At 41.5% G+C, this 26723-nt stretch overlaps 1 protein-coding gene across 1 annotated transcript in view; it reads right to left on the bottom strand.

Moving 5' to 3' along the window:
• Positions 1–26723, bottom strand: part of LOC120026741 (plectin-like) — a 158080-nt gene that overhangs the window by 18388 nt on the left and 112969 nt on the right. The window contains exons 5-26 of the mRNA XM_038971463.1: positions 26262–26339; positions 25455–25547; positions 23379–23545; positions 19659–19774; positions 19425–19531; positions 18958–19077; positions 18489–18584; positions 18205–18332; positions 15370–15463; positions 14946–15100; positions 13869–14196; positions 13629–13706; positions 13362–13523; positions 12988–13092; positions 12367–12462; positions 12146–12271; positions 11860–12012; positions 11446–11600; positions 10984–11110; positions 10460–10643; positions 7044–7201; positions 85–263 (exon numbers count right to left, since the gene is read on the bottom strand). Coding sequence (XP_038827391.1) covers positions 85–263; positions 7044–7201; positions 10460–10643; positions 10984–11110; positions 11446–11600; positions 11860–12012; positions 12146–12271; positions 12367–12462; positions 12988–13092; positions 13362–13523; positions 13629–13706; positions 13869–14196; positions 14946–15100; positions 15370–15463; positions 18205–18332; positions 18489–18584; positions 18958–19077; positions 19425–19531; positions 19659–19774; positions 23379–23545; positions 25455–25547; positions 26262–26339 — 3005 coding nt within the window. The remainder of the gene's footprint in view (positions 1–84; positions 264–7043; positions 7202–10459; positions 10644–10983; positions 11111–11445; positions 11601–11859; positions 12013–12145; positions 12272–12366; positions 12463–12987; positions 13093–13361; positions 13524–13628; positions 13707–13868; positions 14197–14945; positions 15101–15369; positions 15464–18204; positions 18333–18488; positions 18585–18957; positions 19078–19424; positions 19532–19658; positions 19775–23378; positions 23546–25454; positions 25548–26261; positions 26340–26723) is intronic.

The following is a 26723-nucleotide window of genomic DNA, read 5'->3' as shown; positions in this document are numbered from 1 at the left end:
AACTATTTAGATTGAAGATGTTACTTATTGGTCTTATGGTTTTGATATGCATGTAGTAACAATCAGAGTCAGCGAGGGACTCACTTGTCCAGGTACACGGAGGACAGGCTGTAGACGTGCTCCATCTTCTTCAGCGTAATATCCAGCTCAGAGCACAGTACTGGGGCGGAGCTGGACTGCTGAGAGGATGCCAGCACCTTCTTTGTCTTCTCAGCCATATTGGTCAGTTCTTTCTTCAAGTCCTCCAACTCTGACTGGACTTTCTATGAGCAGAAAAGGGAATAATGGACCATAACTAGCCATTCCACCTGCAGTCTTTTTTTCATGGAGTTGCTAACAAGCAAAATAGGAATACAAAGGTCTTCTGAAATTATTACGACAAGAATCGAGCAGATGTAACATGTACTACACAGCATGTCTGATCTAAAAACGTTAGTTTGCCCTTCTACTGTCTAACTTAATTTACGTGTCACAAGGGAACTTTAAATAGTTTCCTAAACAATAACCCTCTGTTGAATGTGGCCTGGCTCTGTTTCAAATAGGCATGTTATCTATTTTGGGCTGACAATTCATCACAGATCTACCATTAACTTCAGTCTGTTTACTTTGGGATTGGATGTGTGATTTACGGTAACCATTGCAGTGGCATGGTTACCCCAGAATCTAAATAACATACATTCATGTGAAAAAGTAAGTACACCCCTGGAAAGTGTTTTTTTTTTTTTTTTTTGGACACCTGGATATTTGAGCTAAATTCCAACCACATGCATTGATAAAGGTAAACCAATTAACAAATCACACAAAAAAAAGTTAACTTTGAAAATGCAATTTCCTTGTTGGAAAAAAGTTAGTACACCCCTACTTTAACTATGACATAAAATGGCAAAAATTAGAATCAGGTGCGCCAAAACAAGTGCAAATTATTAGAAAATCATTAGAGAGTAACTTGGGAAGGTCCAGCCTTCCATAAAGATTAGATACTTGGTCTGGTTTGGTCTTAACTATATGGGTGTGTGGTAACACATCATGCCAAAATCAAAAGACCTATCAAAGGCCCTCAGAAGAAAGATTATTGATGCCCATGAGTCTGGGAGGGGTTAGATATCAATTTCCAAGCAATTCGAAGTACATCATTCCGGTAACTTGGCCTACATGGGTGGTCAGGAAGGAAGAAACCTCTGGCAAGAGGAATGATCAACAATCAACTTGACAGAGCTTGAAGAATTAAAAAAACAATAATGGGAAAATATTGTAAAATCCAGGTGTGCAAGGCTCTTTAAAGACTTACGCAAAAAGACTCACAGCTGTAATCACTGCCTGTAACATCTGTTTCCAACTCACACCCTCAAAAATGTAGATGCCCTGAACGCAGCTCACTTTCCAGCCCACACTCTCAAACACCTAGATTCCCTGAACGCAGCTCACGCTCCAGATCCCAATCACCTGAATTCTAATCACCTGTTCACACACCAGTATGTCATTATCACACACTATTTAGATCAGTTCTTTGCACCCAATCACTGTGAGGTATTGTTTGTTTTGTGACACCGTCTTTCAGAGTGCTGGGTTTCCTGAGTGCTGGGTTTCCTGAGTGCTGGGTTTCCTGAGTGCTGGGTTTCCTGAGTGCTGGGTTTCCTGAGTGCTGGGTTTCCTGAGTGCTGGGTTTCCTCCCGTGTATGATAGTTTTTGCCTGCCTCACTAACGACGCCTTTTGCTATTCCCTGCCTGTACTTTAGCCTATCGGATTTCCTGTTATCTACCTATTGCCTGATCTCCCGGACTACGTTACTAGCCTTTTCCCTGCCTGTACTGTTGCCCTTTTGGACCCGCTGTGTATGACCTTCTGCCTGCCCGTGGACCCAGCTATCTGCCTCCTCCTGTGGTCCGTTGCAATAAACATCTGCTGCGCCCTGTGCTTGAAACCAGCTCTGTCTCTAATCATGTTCATTACAACAACAAAGGTGCTTCTACAAAGTAGTGACTCAAGGTGTGTATATTTTACTTTTGGTGGGTAAATATATACTGTACACTACCGGTCAAAAGTTTTAGAACACCTACTCATTCAAAAAAAAAAAATTGTAAAACATTGTAAAATACTGAAGACAACAAAACCATGAAATATCACATATGGAATCATGTAGTAATCAAAAAAGTGTTAAACAAATCCAAATATATATTTGAGAATTCATAGGTGCCCCCCTTTGCCTTGATGACAGCTTTGCACACTCTTGGCATTCTCTCAACCAACTTCATCAGGTAGTCACCTGGAATGCATTTCAACTAACAGGTGTGCTTTAAGATAATTTGTGGAATTTCTTTCCTTCTTACTGTAATGCGTTTGAGCCAATCAGTTGTGTTGTGACAAGCAAAGAGAAACGACAGTCCATCATTACTTTAAGACATGAAGGTCAGTGGATACGGAACATTTCAAGAACTTTGAAAGTTTCTTCAAGTGAGGTCGCAAAAACAATCAAGCGCTATTTTGAAACCATTTTATTTGTAAACTACACGGTAATGAAAAAGTTTAAAAAAATAGTGATCCAATATGTAATATAGTACATTTATCATAATTTGGTTTTAATCCAGAGTAAAGTATCTAGATCCTCTGATGGTGTGGAGGGATTCTAATTGTGGATTTAAAAGTAAACATCAATCGAACAATGACACCTTTGTTTTAAGCCCTGGATTTCTAATCCCTTCATATTATTGTTGGATCTGATTTTAACACCTAAATAAAATAAATAAATAAATAGATATGCCGATATTTGACAAACTTGCTTTACTCTTGACAGTTTAAAACTTTCTGAGATGTAGCCATTATTTACTATTTTATACCTAGGGTTACTATACATAACTTTAACCCACTTTATAGGAGATTCTCAAATTGAAATATTCCAGGTACTTATATATAAACTCCAGTCGTACTTTATCAAAGGCCTTTTCAAAGTAGGCTATGAAAACCAGGCCTGGTTTCCCAGATGTTTCATAGTGTCCTATTGTTTCCAGTACTTGTCTTATATTATCTCCAATATATTGTCTATGTGAAAAACCTGTCTGATTAGGATGAATAATATCTGACAATACCTTTTTAGTTATATCCACTAAGCATTTAGCTAGAATTTTTGCATCACAACACTGAAGTGCAAGAGGACTCCATTTTTTTTATGGACTGGATCTTTATATTTACCACTTCGATCCTGTTTCAGTAATAATGAAATTAGACCTTCTTGTTGAGTGTCCGATAATCTACCATTTATATAGGAGTAGATAAAACATGCTAATAACGGTCCTCTGAGTATATCAAAAAAGGTTTGGTATACCTCCACTGGTATGCCATCCAGCCCTGGAGTTCCCAGACTTAAAGGCTTTAATTTCATCAAGAAGTTCCTCCTCTGTAATTTGGCCTTAACATGAGTCTTTCTGTACTGCTGTTCAATTTACATTATTAGTGGAGATGGAGGAGACAAAGAAAAACATATGCTTAAAGTACTTTACTTCCTCTTTCAAAATATTGTTTGTTGACTCCATCATTTGTAACAAGTTTCAGTAAATTATTTTGGTAGCATTTTTCCCTATATTCCATCCAGTTCGATTTATTTTTGTAATATATTACACCGGATCTTTCTTGAATAAGTTCCTAAATTTTGGGGGTTTTTCCTCTAACTTACTCTGAGCCTCTATGGTACAGTTTGTATTGCGATCTATCTGTATCGATCTATCCTTCCATTTCCTATGGTAATATGGACTCTTTTGACCTAAATTGCTTTTGTCTTAGAGATGAGTACTGAATTGCATGGCCTCTAAAGGCACATTTAAAAGTGTCCCATATAATAAGCGAATCTGATGTACCTATGTTAAGTCGGAAAAAGTCAGTTATAAATGATTCTGTCCTAGTTAAAAACAAGTTATCATCCAATAGATGTTAATTAATGGTCCAACTGCATTCTGTACCCTATCAAAACGTTTAAAACTTTTGGTGCCAGAGAAAATGACATAAGAAAGTAATCAAGACAACGAGCTTGATTGAGCCTCCCCCATGTATATCTCACTAGGTCAGGGTATTTCAGCCTCGATATATCCACTAATTCCAATATATCCATGACATTTATGATTTCCTTAAGTGCATGAGAGTGATCGTTTGTAGTGTGATTTCCTTTACGGTCCATAGAGGTATTTAAAACCGTATTATAATCTCCCACCATTATAATAGAGTCTTGTATTCCTTCTAGGGTTGATACATTACCATATATTTTTTCAAAGAAACGTGGGTCATCATTATTTGGAGCGTATAGGTTCATGAGCCATATCTGTTTATGTTCCAATAACATATTTAAAATCCTCCATCTACCTTGAGGATCTGTTTGGAAAATGTCCACATTTGGATCAAAATTACTGTTGATTAATATCATCACCCCTTTTGAATTTCTTTCCCCATGGGAGAAATATATTTCACCCCCCCCAGTCCTTTTTCCACACAACTTCATCTCAAATTGTTGAATGAGTTTCCAACCCAAACAATAGATATTGTATTCCTTCTCTTTTAGCCAGGTACATACTGACCGTCTTTCCTTATTATCTGCTAAGCCATTACAATTATAACTAGCTATACTTATTTCAGCATTTACCATAATGAAGTACACATTTCAAATCTATTTATCATTCAGAGGGGTTGGGTAAAATGCGGAAGACACATTTCAGTTGAATGCATTCAGATGTACAACTGACTAGGTATCCCCCTTTCCCTTTAATATATGTTTGTAAACTCACCATTAAATGTACCATAGTGATTTAGTGTCCATATAGCTATACCATGATATTTGCATTGCTACTAAATTAACCTCCAATTGTTCCTCACTATTCCACCCGCTAAAACCCCTCCCCATCCCAAGTTGGGTTGTCATCCCAGTGACCGGCAGACCACCCCTGTCCCCCCGGATCCCAAGGCCTCCGAAAGATCGGGACCCATCCTTCGAAAAGAGCAGACAGTGCCACCCACAGAACAGAAGCAGATCAGCCACCAAAAGCATTTCCATCGCCCTCACCTCGATTTGTATTATATATCTATTAAGAAATATATATATATAAAAAATCCTGCTTATCTTAATTTTCATAATTAACAATTATTATTTGTAATAATGTAGGTGGTTCATGCAAAGGATTGTTACCTCTTATCAGGTTTGACATTACAAAAATTACATTTTGGCCAGCAATTATTATTTTAGCAAACAATTATTGTGATTCATCCTATATTGTTCCTAACATCTTTACTCCCTAGCAACAGTTGTGGGACACACACACACACACACACACACACACACACACACACACACACTCAACCCCTTTCCCCCACAAACAACCATAAACTCAGATGCTAAACAGTTGTTCCATCCCAGAGCCCAAATCAAGAAGGGACTTGATTTACAAATGCATATACAGTTGCAGCTGTATGAGAAGGAATGCAAAATTGAGCAAAAACTGGCAAATTTGAGATTTAATTAACCATTGTCAAGTCCTAGGTGATGGAGATCAGTGTTTCCCCTGAAACACCCACACGCTGGTCCCCGTTGTGACCATATTCCAAAGCATCTCTGTGCAGTCAGACCGTTGATGATTTTGTGCCACCAGGGCCACAATAATATGCCCCCTCTCTGAATGTCCGAGTGTGACCCCCTCCCCATGGGTTACTGCAGCTAGTGTTGCCAGCACTGCCACTGCCCGGGTGGGGACCACCAAACGGCTAGGTACAAGGTCGTCAAGGTTTTCATTAGCAGCTTTGAGAATTTCCTTGTATATTATGCTCTCCTATCAGGGGGCTTTGGCTTTGTAGGACCAACCCTGCCAGGCAGGCTCAGAATCTTGAGGGGGCGGTGCTGCTGTAGTAGGTCTCTGACCACATTCATCTTTCTGATTTGGCTGCGTATAGGCTACTTACAGTAGGCCCATAAAACAGATAAGAACTTCTCCTTAGTGTATGGGTCACTCATTTGGGTGTCTAGGGTATAGGGTTGGGGACCATTCCATCATGACAGTAAATAAATCAACTATATTAATAGTCTTTTAACAATTATTTTATCTTTAAAGAAAGCAAATTTGGCAACGATTGGCCGCTCATATCTCTGTCCAAAACGGTGTACGGTGTTCTCCTTCTTTCTCTTGGATACCAGTAGGTACCAGATGTTCTATCATGGATCTAGTCTGTATGTTAAGTAAGGCTTCTCTCAGAAAGATGTTTTCCTTTTTAAGTTCATTAACGTTGGTTTCAATCTTGTTGACTGTCCCTTTTAGCTTGTTTGTTTCTTTCTCAAATGTCACAGCTTTTTCATCACTCATCTTGAGCCTTGCCTTCAACTCCTTTATATCCTTACTGACTAATTCGAGTATGCCCAATTTCTCATTTATCGATTTTAACAGATCGGTTCCCACCCTTACCATTCCCGGTTGTGAAAAGCTTAAATTGTCTGTGTCAGTCGAAGAGTCACGTTTTCTTTCGGGATTGGTTCTCCTTTTTTACTCTCCGTCATGTTTGGGTGTTGCTTGTATTGGTAATATTTGTCGATACATTTCTCTAGCCTTATGATTTGTTTTGTGTTGTTATCCAGATTGAAGGTTATTACCCACCAGTTTGTGAAGTGCTAATATTTAGTCTAATTTACCGATATTGAATATTACGTTTTGATCTTGAGGTGATCTACACTACTGTGTTCAGTCCGCCATCTTGCTCAGTCTAGGGTGTGAATACTTATGTAAATGAGATATTTCTGTATTTCATTTTGAATACATTTGCAAACAAATCTAAAAAACATGTTTTCACTTTGTCATTATGGGCTAGGGTATAGATGTGTGAGAAAAACATATTTAATCTATTTTGAATTCCGACTAACACAACAAAATATGGAATAAGTCAAGATATATGAATACTTTCTGAAGGAACTGTATTTTTGTGTCGACCACAGGAAGACTAGCAGCTGCATGTGCAACAGCTAATGGAGATCGAAATAAACAAAACAAAACAATGACACTTAGGGGTGACGTCACTGCAGTACCTTCTGCTCAGTGGTCCTCTGTGCGCAAGCCATGAGCGGGTTCTTGTCCACGGGCTGACGCAGACGTGTAATGGTGTGAGTCTCACAGACCTCCAGCTTCAGACGCAGGTTCTTGATCTTGGTCAGGTAGCTCCGGCACTCAGATTCATCTTCCTCACCTGACCAGAATGGAGAAACCATTACAAAGGTGTATAAAAAGATTCATTTACAGCTCAAGAGGACTAGAATCCCAGATCATAAAATAGTGCTCTGATCGCTGATTATCCTCTTAGACTATAACACAGTGTTAAGAACCTCAATGAACCGTAAAGGAAATCACTCCACAAACTATTATCCTCATTCCCTTAATATTGAATGATACAAAGAGCATATTTTTGCTTAAAATGATCTGCTTACATGGGTTGCATCCCAAATGGAACTGTATTCCTTATATAGCGCACTACTTTGGCCCAGGGTTCATAGGGCTCTGGTCAAAAGTAGTGCACTATGTAGGGAACAGGGTGCCATTTGGGATGCAGGCACGGTAATAGTACAATAGCACAAAGGCAGATTTTGTTCTTGGTCATTTCGATCATGAATTTATTATTGTTATTTTCTCAGGTTATAATGAATTACACACTGAGTGTGCTAAACATTAGGGACACCTGCTCTTTCCATGACATAGACCAGTGGTCACCAACCTTTTCTGAGTCAAGATCACTTCCGGAGTCAAAATGCAAGCCGAGATCTACCGCTTAAATTTTGTTTTAATAAACATGATTTCAAAAATGTAAGTCTGTGCACCATTAACACAGTTCTGTAGTAATGAGGTTTGTGCAGTAGGCTATAGGCGCAATACATTTTCACTGCATATCTGGCTATGCTTTAATTGCCCTGCCAATGTTGTTCTTCTCAAACTATGATCACACTGGTAATAAACTCATCAAAAAAAGAAGCGTAACTTTTTCAGGATAATTCGTAAAAATCCAAATAACTTCGCAGATCTTCATTGTAAAAGGTTTAAACACTGTTTCCCATGCTTGTTCAATGAACCATAAACAATTAATGAACATGCACCTGTGGAACACTGTGGACACTAACAGCTTAAAGACGGTAGGCAATTAAGGTCACAGTTATGAAAACTTAGGACACTAAAGAGACCTTTCTACTGACTCTGAAAAACACCAAAAGAAAGATGCCCTGGGTCCCTGCTCATTTGCGTGAACGTGCCTTAGGCATGCTGCAAAGAGGCATGAGGACTGCAGGATGTGGCCAGGGCAATAAATTGCAATGTCCGTACTGTGAGACACCTAAGACAGCGCTACAGGGAGACAGGACGGACAGCTGAACATCCTCACAGTGGCAGACCACGTGTAACAACACCTGCACAGGATCGGTAAATCCGAACATCACACCTGCGGGACAGGTACAGGATGGCAACAACAACTGCCCGAGTTACACCAGGAACGCACAATCCCTCCATCAGTGCTCAGACTGTCCGCAATAGGCTGAGAGAGGCTGGACTGAGGGCTTGTAGGCCTGTTGTAAGGCAGGTCCTCACCAGATGTCGCATATGGGCACAAACCCACTGTTGCTGGACCAGACAGGACCGGCAAAAAGTGCTCTTCATTTCTTTTTTTGCTGAGTTTATATAATTTGTTGCTTTACTTGTGAGACACAGCTGAGTGAGCATAATCATTAGCTTTTTTATTTTACGGGACTGATGGCCTGCATCTGATGGTCGGTCTGAGGGGAGGGAGCAGAGTTGAGGCTGCCTCTCACCCTACTCATCGTCCCTCCCCTCTCCCTCCGCTGAGAAAAGGGGACACAGTCTTCCACTTCATTATTTATGCCTTATTCACCAATTCATCGTATTACTCCTAATAATAACAACGCAAGCTTATCGAAACACTTTGCTACTTATTCATCGCAGCGTGAGTGGAAGTAGGGAGACTGATCATTTCATGGCTTATAATAGTATTGAACAAAATGTTGACTGTGGTGAATAACAACTTAAACTAACTTAATCATAAAAACAACAGCTTATTTGCTGTATTTGTTGAGTCTCTCTCTAGTCACAGTTTTAAAAGTTTTTAAATCTCACAGTATCAACTTTGCTGTGTGCTCGAGGCTTCTTTAAAGTCAATGGCTCAAGGAAACTGCAGACACAGTTATCTGAGCTACCTGATTGGCCAGTGGTAGTCCTATAGGTGCATGTGATTTGCTCTCTGGGCCTGCCGAATAGGCGGAGTTTTACCTTCAGACACATGTAATGATTCAAAATGGGAACACCTTGCCTTCTCGGCGCTAGGGCTGCTGAATCAAGTGCTCCTACCGCCAACAGCGCAACATTATATATATCCAGGTGAAAGCTATGATCCCTTATTGATGTCATTTTAATCCACTTCAATCAGTGTAGATTAAAGGGAGGAGACAGGTTAAAGAAGGATTTTTAAGCCTTGAGACAATTGAGACATGTATTGTGTGTGTGTGCCATTCAGAGGGTAAATAGGCAAGACAAAAGATTGAAGTGCCTTTGAACAAGTTATGGTAATAGGTGCCAGGCACACCAGTTTGAGCATGTCAAGAACCGCACCGCTGCTGGGTTTTTCACTCTCAACGGTTTCCCATGTGTATCAAGAATGGTCCACCCCCCAAAGGACAAACAGCCAACTTGACACAACTGTGGGAAGCATTGTAGTCAACATGGAACGCTTTTGAAACTTTGGGCATGGGCTCTACAAGGTGTCGAAAACATTCCACAGGGATGCTGGCCCATGATGACTCCAATTCTTCCCACAGTTCCTAATGTTTTGTACACTCAGTGTATGTCACATGAAATCCATAAAATCACTCAAACTTCTGGTTATAAATGCATAGTTTCAAAATCAAACTCAATCAACTGCCAGCTCATGCAGGAGAAAAATTCGGAATTATTACACATGATTAAACAACACAATGCATCAACACAGGCAAACTCATGTGATTTGACAAGGTGGCTAACGCAATGAACAGCGAAGTTAGAGAATCTTGGATGGTGATCAATGATGGTTAGATTGAGGGAAGTTGATGGAGTGAATCAGAACGGCACTATTTTCATCCCTTAACTATCAAGCTTAGCCAGTCAACACTGCAGTCTGACACTGCAACCAGGACGGACACCTTACCTCCAGTGGGCGCCACATTGCCTGTAATGTGAATTCAACAGTTAACCACTATTTGTAGTCTGTGATAAATTTAAACATTTCTAACAACAAATATTGAAATCATGATGTTCATGAATGGAAAATGCAACGACAACTCATAAGGTATGCAACAAAGAGTCCAATAAAGTGTGCATAACAAAGTGCAATACTGATGTCATCAAAAATAACTTTGTTGGATGCTTCTTCTTGTACTATACAGGCCCTCTCCATGCTCGGATGTCTGACACTCACCTTTCTCCACAGAGTGCAGCAGTCCTTCGTAGTGCTGGCTGGCCTTTTTGTAGCCACTCTCCACCTGCATTCGGTCATCTGCCCCAAAGACCTGGGAGTCCTGGCTGTCTCTTAGAAAGTCTTGGTAGTGGAGCTCCAGGTTCCTCAATGCTAGCCTGTACTCCTCCACCGTCAGAGTCCTAAACTGCAGTGATGGGGAAGAAAGATAGGGAGGGTGAGCATGGTCAGGAAGAGTGTTATATTCTCTTTGCCTGAATTCCATCAGAAACTCCCCCCCATTCCAGAACCTTTGGAATTGTATAGCTAACAATAAATAATTCTGAGGGCGTAATTTAATTCTACACCCAAGAGACACCATCTAATGACAAAAGATATCTCCAATCTCTCCAAAAGTGTATATTTGTATGTCCCAAATGGCACCCTATCCCCTATGTAGTGCACTACTTTTGACCAGGGCCCGTAGTGCTCTACATAGGGAATAGGGTGCCATTTGAGACACATCCTGTGTGAAACCTTGAGCTCACCATGGTAATGTTCCATAAGCTGATGAGGTGGATGTCTCTCATCAGGTACTGCCAGGACATGAGGCTCTTCATGTCCACGTGCAGCATCTGCCACAGGACCAGCAGGTTCTGGTGACTTTCGTTCAGACTGTGGAGGAGGTTTGAGGTTAGTGAACCATACAAGTGCTGGGGTCAAATGTCTTTACGAGGCATCAACGGTCTGACAAAGGTTAAATCAAAGAAGTTCTATCCATCTAATTTTAGCCTGGTAGCCATTCTGTATCTGCTCTCTTGCCAACTCCTTATGGAATTGTCATTCCAAACAACAATGGAGTGGACAAGAGCACAAACAGATCTGGGACCAGGCTAATGTTGTTAATGGTACGGCTAAATCAAAGGTTTTGGTCATGTTGTTTATGGTAAGGCTAAATCAAAGGTTTTAGCCATATTGTTTGAAGGCAAGGAGATGATTGGTTGCCTCACCCTGAGACACCGCTCACTGCGTCCTTATTGGTGGGTGGAACCAGGAAACAGATGGAGGGCACAGTGGCCTCGCTGCCTTTGGGGTTCTGTACTTTCCACTTGTATGGCTGAGAGTTGTCCATCAGCGCACACTCATCCCCTCTGTGCACCGTGATCTGGAAATAGGCACAAAATGAACGCCCATGTTGTACTGTTCTGACCAGTTCTAATGACAGGCCTTCGAGCATGACTAATAAGATACATAAAATCAACAGATACTATTGCTGTTATACTTCTAAGTGTCACTAATCTATGTTTTGAATAAACACTCCATTTCCACAGATTCTGATAAGATGCGCTTATACTAAGTAGTAGCCTAAGAGTGTTTGCTCCTCCACTGGAAAGCTGGTCACATGAACAGTAATATCTCCTCACCTCCATCTGTTTGAAGTCGCAGATGGCCTGGACAGGCACTTTACCCTTGACTGGTGTACCAGGGTTACGTGGCTTCAGCTGGACAATGGTCTTGGCCCTCCGGTTCAGCCCATTCAAGTGGGTCTTAAACTCTTTCAGTTGCTGCTTCTCATCCTATATATGAACCACCACAGGGGTATTTAACAAAACAGACAATGAAAGATGCTGTTGCTTCAGTAATGTCACTGAATCAGAGTTGCTGTATTTTCTCTTCACTTCTTCAATAACGTAGAATAAGTCAACCTACAACTGCGTCCTGTAACAAGTCCTCGAGTCGTGTGACAGTGATGTTACGGTCACACGTGTATTTCTTCTTCATAGTCTCCTGCATCTTTTTCATCTTCTCCTCTGCCTCTTTCACATCTGAGAAAAACTACCAGGGTAGAAAAAGAGGAGCACAAACCGTTTTAGAGATAGGAGGATGCATTTTAATTGGACTATCTGAGGGGGATGTATGAGTTGGCATACTTGGAAGTAGGAGGTGTTCTCTTTCAGGTGGGACTCGATGCAACAGCAAAGCTGCAGGATCCAGCTCCACTGGGTCTGCAAGGCTTTAGTGAAGGCCTTTGGTGAGGAGAGAAAAAAAATTGCTTAAAAAAACACCTATTCTCATATCCTCTGCTCTTAGAAATAAAAGACAAAGTCAAAGACAAATCCATGTTAAATATATACTGTAATGCAGGGGTAGGCAACTAGATTCAGCAGCGGGACGATTTTTGCAGATTTTTGCAGATAGAACATAATTACAACAATTTGAACACCGCAAATTCACCACAAGTAAGCCCAAAAAGAGATCGTATTTGAAAATAACATGATCATTTCATACCTTGATTACATTGAGAAACAATCACAAATCTTAATTTTATTAATGGGAACATATTTTCTAAATACATTTTTTTAGCAGAATTATTTTTTCTTTTTTTTGACCAAAAACGAAAATCCGAAAAACTTTACGGTGCCAAAACAAATCACTTGCGGGACGGTTTTAGTCCATGGGACCCCTGTTACCGACCCCTGCTGTAATGTGTGTGTTTGTATACTGTTCAGGAAATTAAAACAACTTAGAAACTCTTGTGATTGTGTTCTCACCTCTACAGACTTCTTGGCAGGGTGACCCTCCTTCAGCAGTTTGTCTCCTTGGACCTGGACACTGTTGACCCGCTTCTCTCTGTGCTCCAGCTCTTTCATCAACCCCTGAAACAAACCAAAAAAAACAGACAGTGTTATGGCATTAGGGGGGATATTACTAGATATGAAAGTGCATCCCCCTAATCATAATAAATTACATTTCATTGTCAAAATAATAATTTAACATAATCTGATCAAAATCGAATTAAAGATGGGAGTACTACTGTTCTGTACAGTGTACCTTTTTACTTTACACTACAATATCTGTATTATGCCTAACTCTATTTAGCTAATGTTGAACTTTCCAGGTTGGGTGAGGATGAGAACAGCCATACCGAGTAGTTGTCTTTCTTGGCATTCATGTTGGTATTGCGTTCACTCCAGTCATAGTTAACCTCCTCCTCCTCTTTCTCATTCAGCCACATCAACTCCTTGGTGGCTGCAGTGACAAAGGCATGAAGCTCATCCAGGCTGCACAGACGAGCCTTGGAAGAACTCTGAGGAGAAAAGAATTACAATGAGATTGGAGAAGACGCATTAGATAAATGGCAGATTGTTGAAAAGTTGTAGTTGTACGTTAATAGTTTGAGTCCATAACTTACCAGAAGCTTGCTATAATGCAACTCCAGCTTGGGTAAGTAGTCTCTGTAGGCACATTTGCTGACAGGGGAGAGCTGACTCTGAAGGGGAATAGAAAAAGACTAAAGATTAGAGAGGAAGCATGGCTAAAAAAAGAAGCGGCCATTTTGGCAGTAACTAAAGAGGATCAATGATGGTATGACTGAATCAGTCTAATTTTCCCCTAACTCCAATCCCATCCCAGGTAGTTTTTCACACTGTACCTCGTCTGCTTTTGCTCTGTTGATCTTAGCATGGAACTCCTCCACTGACTGGTGCAGGCCGCGGTGGCTGCCCAGCCGGGACTCCACGGTGTGCAGGTCCGAGCCCCATTCCCCCTGGTCCACCCACCTCTGGTTCTCCTCAACCCAAGCCAGCAGGTCCTGGATGTAGCACAGGGTCACCTCATCCAGCTCGGGACGCACCCTCATGGGAACCTGCTGAAGGGTCTGCATCTGGGACATGGATATCTGGGTGGTAGTCACTCCGGACTTCAGGCTCAGGTTGTACTCACTGCGCTGGTTCACCAGCCGCTCGTGGAGACGGTACACTCTGGAGGTAAAACAGGAGAAACAATGCTGAATCGTTCAATGACAACAAAACAGGTATTTCAACCAATTGGATTTAACAAGTTGGTTTAACAATACAGTAAGGGCTTAGGTTTCATCGCGTGTCCCACAAGGCCTCACAATAATACAGTAATGCTCTGAGTAGATAAGACTGCGGAATAGCCAGACTGCTAAATAGTCAATTAATGGTACCCGAACTATCAGTACTGACTATCTTGCACTGACCCTACTCAAACTCACTAGACTATATACACACCATATACACACTCACTCACACACACTACATTGACACTCCCACGCAAAACCCACGCACAATCACATACACTACATACCACCCCCCCCCCCACACACACACACACATACACATTAAAAACTCACACACTTTTACAGTCATGATTTGCGGCTGCTACTCTGTTCTTTATTTTACTATTATTATTATCTATTCTGATGCCTAGTCACGTTACTCTGCCTTCATGTACAGTACATTTCTACCTCAAATACCTTGTACCTCTGCACATTGATCTGGTACTGGTACTCCCTGTATATAGCTCCATTCTTGTGTATTTTATTTTATTTATTTTGTGTTACAATTATTTAAAAAATTAACCATCGTTGGGAAGGGCTCGTAAGCAGGCATTTCACGGTAAAGTCTACACCAGTTGTATTGTGACACATAGTTAGATTTTATTTTGATGTGGAGCTTAAATGGTTTTACTCAGTGGTTGTTCTGACCTGCGGTACATCTGTTCAGCTTGTAGATGGCGTCCGTCCTTCAGCAGCTGCACGTCATTGAAGAGGTACCGGATCATGCCCTCTGCCTCGTCCAGGTCTGTCTCTACCTCTGCTGTGTGCATAGCAGGCTTTCCTGAGCTCAGCAAACGGACATCCTAGAACATAGATACAGTATAAACACTATGACACCATGTGTTCCATCTTGAATACAGCATTAGTAGACATCAGTCCATGAGCCTGAGAATGCCTTTGAACATCCGAACACATCCAATCTTACATAACTGTGGGGCATTCATTCACTGTATCATTGACTACTCAGTCTAGCAGCATGGATTTGTGGTGACAAATCTGTAGGGCCACAGATTGTACATTATAAAGTCTACATTGGCTGTGACTGTCTGCCCCGGCAGGTTGTGAGACTCACCATCTGTAGCAAACCCTCAACCTGGTTGAGCTGCTCCTCACACAACCCGGACTCCATCTGGACCTTACTGACAATCCTCTGCAGCCGCTCCAGCCTGAGGGGCAAAGGTCAACACATCAGGTCAACACATGTTCCACAGTCTCTCCTAAATCAGCTCTGAGACTGGTTTAGGAGTATTGTATTGTCTAATGAGGTAATGAAATAACTAGATTATGGTACTGTAAATCATGACTGGCAATACTTTACTCAAAGACAACAGTGGCCCTTTGGCCAGATCCCTTGTGAAACACGCATTTTGACCTCAATGGGACAACCTAGTAAAATAACGATTAAATAAAATAATAATGTTGGTATAAATTTAAATCCAATGGACATTAATTTCAATACATTTCAAGAGCATCAATACAAATATCTGGAGAAAAAAAGACTTTCTGCAAATTAGAGCAAACATTACACAATCTTCTCAGAAACATTATGCAGGCAGGGTAAAACACTCACTCCTTCTTCTCCTTCTTCTTGCGAAGTAAATACTCTAAACCGTAGCTCTGACTGGCAAAGGCCATGATGGATTATCTGATAGCTAGTCCTCCCCAGTTGCTATGATGACAGTCCATAGGATGTTGTAATGCGATAAGGTGTTGTGAGGTTAACTGTGCTGTGACTCACAGCCCACAGTAGCTTCCCTGACTACTGCCCTGACTGCTTACTTTAAGACTGGAAGTCTTGTGATGAGGGACCAACCCTTAACAAAAACGACATATGCCCTGCTTTCTTGTGATTTGGTAAGGATGGTCCTATAATAACTTGCTTATGACGTAAATAATCACATTATTGAACGTTTTTGAACTCTTAGCAATGGCAACAGCAGTGTCTGGATCTTTCAGTGAATCATCATGTGGTTGTCCAGCGATCTTTATCTCACAATGTCTTCTCACATCCACCAAACTGGTTATAATCCACATAGTTACAGTAGCCACATACAGTACCAGTCAAAAGTTTGGACACACCTACTCATTCAAGGGTTTTTCTTTATTTTTACTATTTTCTACATTGTAAAATAATAGTGAAGACATCAAAACCATGAAATAACACATATGGAATCATGTAGTAACCAAAAAAGTATTAAACAAATCAAAATACATTTTATATTTGAGACTCTTCAAGGTAGTCAGCATTTGCCTTGATGACAGCGTTGCACACGCTTGGCAATCTCTCAACCAGCTTCATGAGGTAGTCACCTGGAATGCATTTCAATTAACAGGTGTGCATTTTAAATGTTAATTTGTGGAATTTCTTTCCTTCTTAATGCGTTTGAGCCAATCAGTTGTATTGTGACAAGGTAGGGGTGGTATACAGAAGATATCCCTATTTGGTCAATATTATGGCAAGAACAGCTCAAATAAGCAAAGAGAAACAACAGTTTAAGCAAAGAGAAACAATTACTTTAAGACATAGGTCAGTCAATCTGGAAAATGTCAAGAACTTTGAAAGTTTTTTCAAGTGAAGTCGCAAAAACCATCAAGCGCTATGACGAAATTGGCTCTCATGAGGACCAACACAGGAAAGGAAGACCCAGAGTTACCTCTGCTGCAGAGGAGAAGTTCATTAGAGTTAAACTGCACCTCAGATTTCAGCCCAAATAAATGCTTCACAGAGTTCAAGTAATGGACACATCTCAACATCAACTGTTCAGAGGAGACTGCGTGAATAAGGCCTTCATGATCAAATTGCTGCAAAGAAACCACTACTAGAGGACAACAAAAAGAAGAAGAGACTTGCTTCAACCAAGAAACCCAAGCAATGGACATTAGACCGTTGGACATCTGTCCTTTGGTCTGATGAGTCCAAATGTGAGATTTTTGGTTCCAACCACTGTGTCTTTGTGAGATGCAGAGTAGGTGAACGGATGATCTCCGCATGTGTGTTTCCCACCACGAAGCATGGAGGAGGAGGTGTGATGGTGTGGGGGTGCATTGCTGGTGACACTGTCAGTGATTTATTTAGAATTCAAAGCACACTTAACCAGCATGGTTACCATAGCATTCTGCAGCGATACGCCATCCCATCTGGTTTGCACTTATTGGGACAATCATTTGTTTTACAACAGGACAATGAACCAAAACACACCTCAAGGCTATGTAAGGGCTAATTGACCAAGGAGAGTGATGGAGCGCTGCATCAGATGACCTGGCCTCACCCGACCTCAACCCAATTGAGATGGTTTGGGATAAGTTGGACCGCAGAGTGAAGGAAACGCAGCCAACAAGTGCTCAGCATATGTGGGAACTCCTTCAAAGCTGTTGGAAAAGCATTCCAGGTGAAGCTGGTTGAGAGAATGCCACAAGTGTGCAAAGCTGTCATCAAGGCAAATGGTGGCTACTTTGAAGAATCTCAATATAAAATATATTTTGATTTGTACTTTTTGGTTACTACATGATCCCATATATGCTATTTCATAGTTTTGATGTCTTCACTATTATTCTACAATGTAGAAAATAGTAAAACAATTAATAAAAACCCTTGAATGAGAAGGTGTGTCCACACTTTTGACTGGTACTGTAGTTACAGAAGCCTTTGGGTGTGAATGCTCTTTTTTACAATGTTTTATGTCCTGTTTAATGTGTTACTTCTAATAGACATTGAGCTTTTAATTTAACAACTGAAATACAACAGAAACACCACGTGACAGAGTTCCCAAATCAAGAATGTCTCCTCTGAGCTGCATCTAACAAAAACATCTGTAACGGATTTGAGCATCATCTCAAAGATGAAGGTATAATCTCAAACATCATTGACCCTCCACAGTGTTGTACGTACATATAATGGCGGTCTCACCTCTCATATTCTGTCCTTAGAAGACGCTCTCTCTCCAGTATGGCTACATGGAGACGACCCCACTCCTTCTCCACATCAATAGGCTGGTACCCAGGGGGAACCTTGACATTACCCACCTGAACTGCACCCTACAAGGACAGACACAGGCGGGAACATTTTCAACAAAGGGCCAGCATTTACTTGATGCAGTTAGTTTATCTAACTATTCTTTAGATGTGTCCAAACATTCACTCTGTGCGTTTTGGCTTGCACCTTCTTCTCCTTTTCGTGGTTTAATTGCTAACCTCAAAAGACATGTAGATGTGTTTGGATCGATTCTTGTCTGCTTCCTTTGCAGGCAGCTCTGTCTCCTTGAACTTCAGAAACTGGCGCCAAAGAACCTGTGGTTTTAAGATGTTGCTGAATTAATTCAACATGACAATTAAACATACGAAGCTCTTGTTTCATCACATCCCTCAGACGATTTTCAGAAATCAGAGACAAACAGTTCGATTATTTCCTTACCAAGCAAGACATAAGTTATGGAGGCTAGTACCCTTTACCAGTGACTTATTTTCTCATTGCAGTCCACTTCCATAACTGCTACCCCACTGACCCCAATAGGAACAAATTATGCTAAATTAATTCTCTGTTACAACTGAACATAGCCTTTGTCATACATCAAGTCTCTAAGACAATTATAACACATTTGTAGCAGACAGAATATTCACTTACATGTATCAAGAGATTTCCCTAATAGGTGAGGAGACTTACCTCAATCTCCTCATAGCTGGTAGGGAACTTCCTCTCCTCAAACACGATGATGTGGTGTCTGATCCACTGCAGCAGCAGGGTCACCAGCTCATAGTACTCCTGCCAGCGCAGCTCCAGCTCCTGAGGGACACACAGGAGACAGAAGAGGAAAGGTTGAATGGACTAAATCAGTTGCGGGTAGTCACCATATCACTGGTAGTCACCAACATGACTCCACTGGTTAAACATGGTGTAGGGTGAGGTTTCCTCTAGATGCTGATCTTGGGTCCGTTTTGCATTTACCCCTCTAATGGTTAATGTTAGTATTGGGGGAGGAGAAGCTGATCCTATACCTGTACTTAAGGGAAAATTCACCCCGGCGCGTCAAAGACATCTTACATTTTGGGAAGATGTGATCTCAAAGGTGAGACGAGGAGGATTCCCCCTAGCTGTGATGGCCTATATGGTTCCAAGAAGACGACACTTACATTGGCTTTCACCTCATCCTGGACGTCAGGTACACGGGGCATGACGTCATACAGGGAGGACACGTATGTGATGATGGACTTCTCGTCTGGGTGTGGCACATCCACATCTTAATAGAGACAATGAACACCAGTTAAAACCTGATTTTAGAAAAAGATAAAGGCAAGTATTCATACAAATACGCCACTAATAGTATTGAGAGTAATTGAGAAAACGATACAGGCGAGTCCCCTTACCTTCTGGGTCGAGCAGCCGAGTGACGCCCAGGTCTCTCTCTGCCACACTGAAGGCCTGCTCCAGGTTCTCTACATGAGTCTGTCGGTACACCTTACTCATGTCAATCAGAGTAGGGCTGGGGACAGAACATAGAAAAGACTATTAAAACTATAAAATTGCATCTCCTATTTTCTTATAGGATATAGGACAAATGGTTGTATTATATTCACCTTTGCAACACCAAAACATTCAGGTAAAACCATTAAGTTGAGTTTTTTTTCTAAAAACATAGGATAAAACATAATATAAGCACACAAATAATTGTTATGGCCTACATAATGTTGCCCCTGTCAGGCATCTGTAAAACAATCAAACCCATTGACTGATCCATCAGCTCGTTGCTGTAGGCCAGGGATCATCAACTAGATTCAACCGCGGACCGTTTTTTTCTTGAGCGAATGATCAGGGGGCCGGAACATAACTATAAATAACTTGTAGCCTGCAAATTGACTGCAAGAAGCCCAAACAGATATCATATTTGACCAAAACATAATCATTTCAAACTTTGCTTGGATTTGTATACTATCACATATCTCTCTGTTATGCATGGGAATATTTGGGAACAGATTTCCAAAATGAATATCCTTTGGAGCTGATTTCATGGTGTCTTTTATGTCCAACAATGAAAATTCCCCCCCCAAAAAACGCCAGTTGGGGAACCCTGCTGTAGGCAGTTTAATTGTGATGGACTGACTGCATTAGATCCTTATCGACATTCCTCTCTCAGAGGAATGTTTATACAGACAGGGGCAGGCAAAAACAAGAGCTCCTACTAACAACCAATTCGTTTGAAATTCCATGTACAACTTGTTCCATGTACACTGCCAATAAAGATAATTGCAGTCAAATCGTGTGCAGACACACGATTTGACTGCTTGGAATGAGCACAGGGCATCTCATATTTGCCAATGGATTTAGCCTAGCGTGGTTAAACAAAATACATGGGCTTTGTAAGCAATAGGTGAAAAATGCATAACTTATTATATTCCCTATTAGAAAATAACTAATGTCTAGAAGTAGCAAAAAAAATGAAACGGCTATCAAAATGTATCCCAACCACCACCTTAATGAAACAATGACATAAACCCTGCATACCCTTGCACAACTCTCTGCACAAAGTAGTCTCCATGGCCCCTGGGGTAGTGCTCCATATCAGAGTAGAGGACCTGTCTATAGGAGTGGCTGTCCCTGCTCAGGTGCACTATGCGTGGGTCTGATCCTGACCCAGACCCTTCCTCCTGCTCCTCGATCTGGGAACCTCGGCTGGAGGAGAACTCCCCCGGGTTCTGGAACCCCCGATTCGAGTCAAAAGTGCTACTCTCAGCTGAGATGTCCTCACACAGCATGATAACCCGGTCCTCCAGGTCAAAGACAGAGCCCTGGGTGCTGTTGGAGGTGCTGTTCAACCGTCTCTTGGAGGAGCGGAACTTCTTCTTTAGACTGTGCATCATGTTGATGGTGTGTGTCCTCAACTGCAACAGTGTCCAAACAGTGTCCAAACTCTCCTCTTGCAGTTTTTATTTTCAGTCTTACAAATCCATCCATGTATGAGACTACAACTGATGTTTTTCAGATTTAGCTCAGATGTAAGCATCCCCTTTCCACGGCTAGATAATGTGCAAGCCTTGACTGTTGACGGTCATAGAATTACGAAATTACTTTCTCATGCATTTCTCTCATTCAATTAGTTGTACATGAGCCCAGACTGCTTTGTTGCTTTGTCGTTCTGCAGAGTGTGCTTCTGTCTTGCTCTTGGTCTGTGTGAAGATTGTACGGCAGACACACCTGAGACACCTTGGCATACCTGAGCTGTGCTGCTACTTGCTGAGACTTAAAAGTACAGCCCCTGTGGGCATCTTATTTTCAAACTCATGGGACACACACCCTCAGTCACAATCCTCTCTCTTTTCATGCAACTAAATAAAACCACAAAGCTGCCTCGTCTAGCCACCTCCTGTGCCTTTCTCCTGAGTCCTGTGTGTAGTGTGTGAGCATACAGGGTGTGTGTTTGTACAGTATGTGCAAACACGAAAAGTCTCTTGTCAAAATCTATCCTGACCCCTCATGGTAGTTGTTATGCGTATTATTTTTACACAGACATTTAGCCAACTTTTTCATTGTTGATTGAATGTTACTGCTATGTGACGTGTTGGATTTGCACCTACCTGCCTCGGTGGATGACCGTGGAAGATCTCTCACCCAGAACTGTCAATAGGCTTATTGAAATGTTGGGTTTAGTTGTTTCTTGCTGTAGTGAAAAGTCCTATACAAATTACATCTATTATTATTATTATTTATTATTGCTATGTGCGTGAATGCATACCTGGTCATGCGTGATTGCTACGTCAAATAAAATGTTTTCGTCAATGAAAACAAATATAATAATGAGAAGTACTTGCAACTGACTGCATAACTGTAGCGGAAGAATGAGAGAAGGTGATACTTGCGACTGGCGACTTGCGGGCGCTGAGGCCCAGCGTGATGACTCAATCACGATTTATGCCATTTGAATGGTTGACCATTTGTGGGCTATAACAGGGGTCAAACACAACTTATCTGTGGCTTTCTCTGGGGAGGGACATTCCCACAGAACCCTGGGAGCATGGACACCGTTGGAGATGTGAAGACAGATGAAAACGTGATATCCACTAAATGAATGTTACTATGAATTACATTACTGCTACTCTAACTTCCGCGATGCATACAAAGCCCGCCCTCCCTTCGGAAAATCCGACCATCTTGCATCTACCGTCTTATAGGCAGAAACTCAAACAGGATGTACCAGTGACGACAACCATTCAACGCTGGTCCGACCAATCGGAAACCACGCTTCAAGATTGTTTTGATCACGCGGACTGGAATATGTTCCAGTCAGCCTCAGAGAACAACATCGACCTATACACTGACTCGGGGAGTGCGGTTATAAAGAAGTGCATTGGAGATGTTGTACCCACTGTGACTATTAAAACCTACCCTAACCAGAAACCGTGGATGGATGGCGGCATTCGCGCAAAACTGAAAGCGTACCTGACATCCCTGATCTGCTTGCCTCAATAAATGAATGCCAGAACATTGGCCACCAGTATTAGCTATTTGTATCTAGTCTCTTAATAATTGCGTAACGGTGCAAATTAGACACGTTCATTATAGTCATACTAAGTGGTGACGCAAGGCTCACTACCTTGACTAGATCCTCTAGGGAGGCACAGGGCCTGGTGCATTTATTCACATAATATTGGAGTCAGATTGCTAAATGTAGTTTATTATTATATTCAACATTTGTACATAACTGTTGGATAATTTCCATCCAACTATAAATGGTGACCCCTCCTCAGTTGACAGGGATTTTTACACCCTTATCCTACCTGAACAAGTCAGCCTTTCTGCAGTGCACAGCAAATACGAATTTCAAATTCCTCTTCTTTGTATGTACAGTAATAAAGAAAACATTTAACATGTATGTGGAACCTTGCAAGGATCACAGGGGTTCACTACGTCCAAAGGATGTATATAATAGCAAGTCCAGGCAAGCGCGTGTAATCACAAAATGATCAGGCATAGCTAAAAAAATTGTTATTGCATGTCCATTTAGCCCCCTGGCACAACCATCCGTGACCCCATGTTTTTCTCAATCCCCAGTCAGATCACCTCAAAACTACTTCTTCAAGGCTGCATCTCACCTGTGTTTGTGTATGACAGCGTTGAAGAGCTTGCCGTCCCTCCAGCTGGTGGTGAAGTTGTCGCAGCGCATCCCGTGGTATCCCTCCACCATGCGCTGGGACCACAGCAGCAGCTTCTCCTTCGCCGTCATGTCGTCTGACTGGCCATTCACCTGGATGTCTGAGATCTGGCGGGGTATTGGTATTGGTAAGGCAGGCTATAGAGTATTCTTTAATTGTGGGATCCATAGGGTATCCCAATAGTATTAACACATCTGATTTGAACTAGTTTGATGATTAGTACATTTTTGGAATCGGGTGTGTTGGTACTGGGCTTAAACAAAAACCTGCACAACTTGTAGGTCTGAATTACACTGTTATAGATGGTTCAAGGTGTGCTGGGTTGGCAAAAAAGCTGGCAAAAAGGGTTAAGGGCTGTGGATAAAGTGCACATACTGGAAGAGAACTGTGCACGCTTTGGTATAATCATTATGCATGGATTTAAAGTTCAAAGCAACTTGACTTGATCCAGGCAGATGATACATTTTCAACCTGAATAACCAACAGTCAGATGTAAAAAGCACATGAAATTCATTGCAGTTTACTGCTGTGAAACCCTCCTGAACAGCTTTATGTTCCCGGGTGCAGAATCCAACTTGTGAAAGTAAAAACATCCATGGGGCACAGAATTGAATAAGGCGCAGCAAATTCCTGCAGTGAATTCCTGCTAGAAAGAAGATGGAAGATAAAGCTATGAGTCACAGGTACAGCCTTTTGAATCTCTTAGCAGTCTATTTCCCTCAGTAGTCTATGGTGGAGCTGTGTTTACTTTAGTGTTTTGTTCCTGATGCTCAACGCTCAATACTATGTGTGCATTGCATACTGTGATCAATGCATTGTTAAATAATGAATGTATTGCCATGCTAGAAATACTATGCATAACCCAACCCCTCTCAACCACCAAAAATAAAACAATAACCAAAGAAAAAATAGATGATCAATGGAGTGATGGTTGATTTTAGTCATAGCAAGAGACTTTATTGAGCTTTATTAGAACAAAGATTGCTTTATGACCAATGTGGCATTTTCAATGTGGCACACTATCAGGCGTTCTAATATTACTTTCAGGTTTTTGTTATGGTAAGGGTGGAGAGCGAAAATATTTAGGACTTACCGTCTCATCCCTCTCGCTTCTTCTCTGTAGTGGGGGAACCCCACTACTATGTACACACTCACGATGTGACTCACACCACATGGAAAGAGGCCCTCCGACCTCTCAATTCGCCTTCATGAGAATCTAGAGAGATTCCTGCTTCCTTTCACTTCATCAAGGCATCATGTAACAATAGCATCTCAAATAGCCCCCTATTCCCTATAAAGTGTGCTACTTTTGACCAGAGCCCTATGGGGTCCTCTCATCAAAAAATAAGTATAGCCAATGGTGGGACTCATTAAAATGTTTCGAGCCGCTACCTGCCACACCCACACCAACACCGAGTCCCCCTGGAGTGGACGGAATCCCACATGATGTTAATCCCAGTATAACCAGTATACCCATTATAGCATCCAAAAATATCCTTGTGCCCTTCTTTTTCCATATTTCTAAATATTCTCAACTGCTAAACAAATAACCAAATGCTCCTGGCGTCTTCCATTCGGGGAGAAATAAGTTCCATCCGTCACTGAGTTATATTGAGGATGAAAACCTCACATGATCTTCAAATGAGTGTTTCAATATGTTTTTTCAATGTTCAGTCTGAAATCCCTCAGACTTATGGTAATCATGAGTAGTAGAGTTGTATATAGATAGTGGGTGCCAAATGCTAAAAGTTGCCGATTTGGAATAATTGAATTTGACTCATATCTGCTCTGGCAACATAAGTGGTGGGCTTGGGAATTGATTAGTTGACCAAGACAAGTCATACTGTAGCTTTCCCTACTATTACAGGCAAGGATAACAAATTATCCTTCCAGGTGAAATATACCAAACAGGTTATAGGATGTTGTACCTGGATCCCATCACCCTGGCCAGGCTTATCATTTTAATGATAATAAACATATTGGTTGTTGTTATGCTATGAGTGAAGCATGATATACCTGGAAGTGAAGGATGATGGTCCATATCAGGCCCAGGGTCAGCTTGGGGTTTCCATCGGCGATGTCATCATTCCTGATGTTGACCAGTTTAACCTGTCACAAAGGGGACACAAGTATGTACAACCATCTTAAAGAAAAGTGTCCCTCTATATTAAGTTATATCTAAATGGTTATCTAATGAATTATAAGGTACCGGGACTGTTAGTTTACATTATGAGAATCAGTTCAAAGTTAAAAAATATGTTAAAAAACATAGACACACTGAGGGTACAAAACATTAGGAATACCTGCTCTTTCCATGACTTAGACTGACCAGGGGAATCCAGGTCAAAGCTATGTCACCTGTTAAATCTACTTCAATTAGTGTAGATGAAGGGAAGGACAAAGGTTAAAGAAGGATTTTTAAGCCTTAAAACAACTGAGACATGGATTGCGCCATTCAGAGGGCAAGACAAAATATTTAAGTGCCTTTGAACGGGGTATGTTAGTAGGTGCTAGGCACATCGGTATGAGTGTGTCAAGAACTGCAATGCTGCTGGTTTTTTCCACGCTCCAAAGTGTCATGTGTGTATCAAGAATGTCCCACCACCCAAAGGACATCCAGCCAGCTTGACACAACTGTGGGAAGCATTGGAGTCAACATTGGCCAGCATCCCTGCGGAACGCTTTCGACACCTTGTAGAGTCAATGTCCTGAAAAACCGAGGCTGTTCCGATGGCAAAATGGGGAGCAACTCAATGTTAGGAAGGTGTTCCTAGTGTTTTGTAGACTCAGTGTTAATTGATGCAATTAATCATCACACGGTACCTGTCTGTGTTTGAGGAAGTCCAGTGCGATCTGTACATTCTGCAGTTTGTGGAAGCGCATGCGCCCCTTCTCCCTGGGCTGTGAGAAGAGAACAAACTTCAGAAGGAGAGGAGACAGCACATACAATACCAATAGGACAAGGAAGAGAAGGCCCCATGACTGCAGGCAAAGTATTTCAGATTGAGAAAACATTTTATATGGATTACAAGCAGCAGTCATGGTCCTATATAATCAACCACATTGAATGGACATTACAGAACAGTTGGAACAGAGCAAATGGAATGTCACCAAACACCTGGAAACCATGTGTTTGATGTATTTGATACCATCCCATCTATTCCGCTCCAGTCATTACCCAAAGCCCGTTCTTCCCAATTCAGGTACCACCAACTTCCTGTGATGGACATTGAATTTGATATTTGACTCCAAATTTGGTTGAGTTGTGGTCAGAGCTGAACACAG

Source organism: Salvelinus namaycush, chromosome 32 (genome assembly GCF_016432855.1).
Source record: "Salvelinus namaycush isolate Seneca chromosome 32, SaNama_1.0, whole genome shotgun sequence".
Lineage (NCBI taxonomy): Eukaryota > Metazoa > Chordata > Actinopteri > Salmoniformes > Salmonidae > Salvelinus > Salvelinus namaycush.
This window is presented reverse-complemented; position numbering and strand designations above follow the sequence as displayed.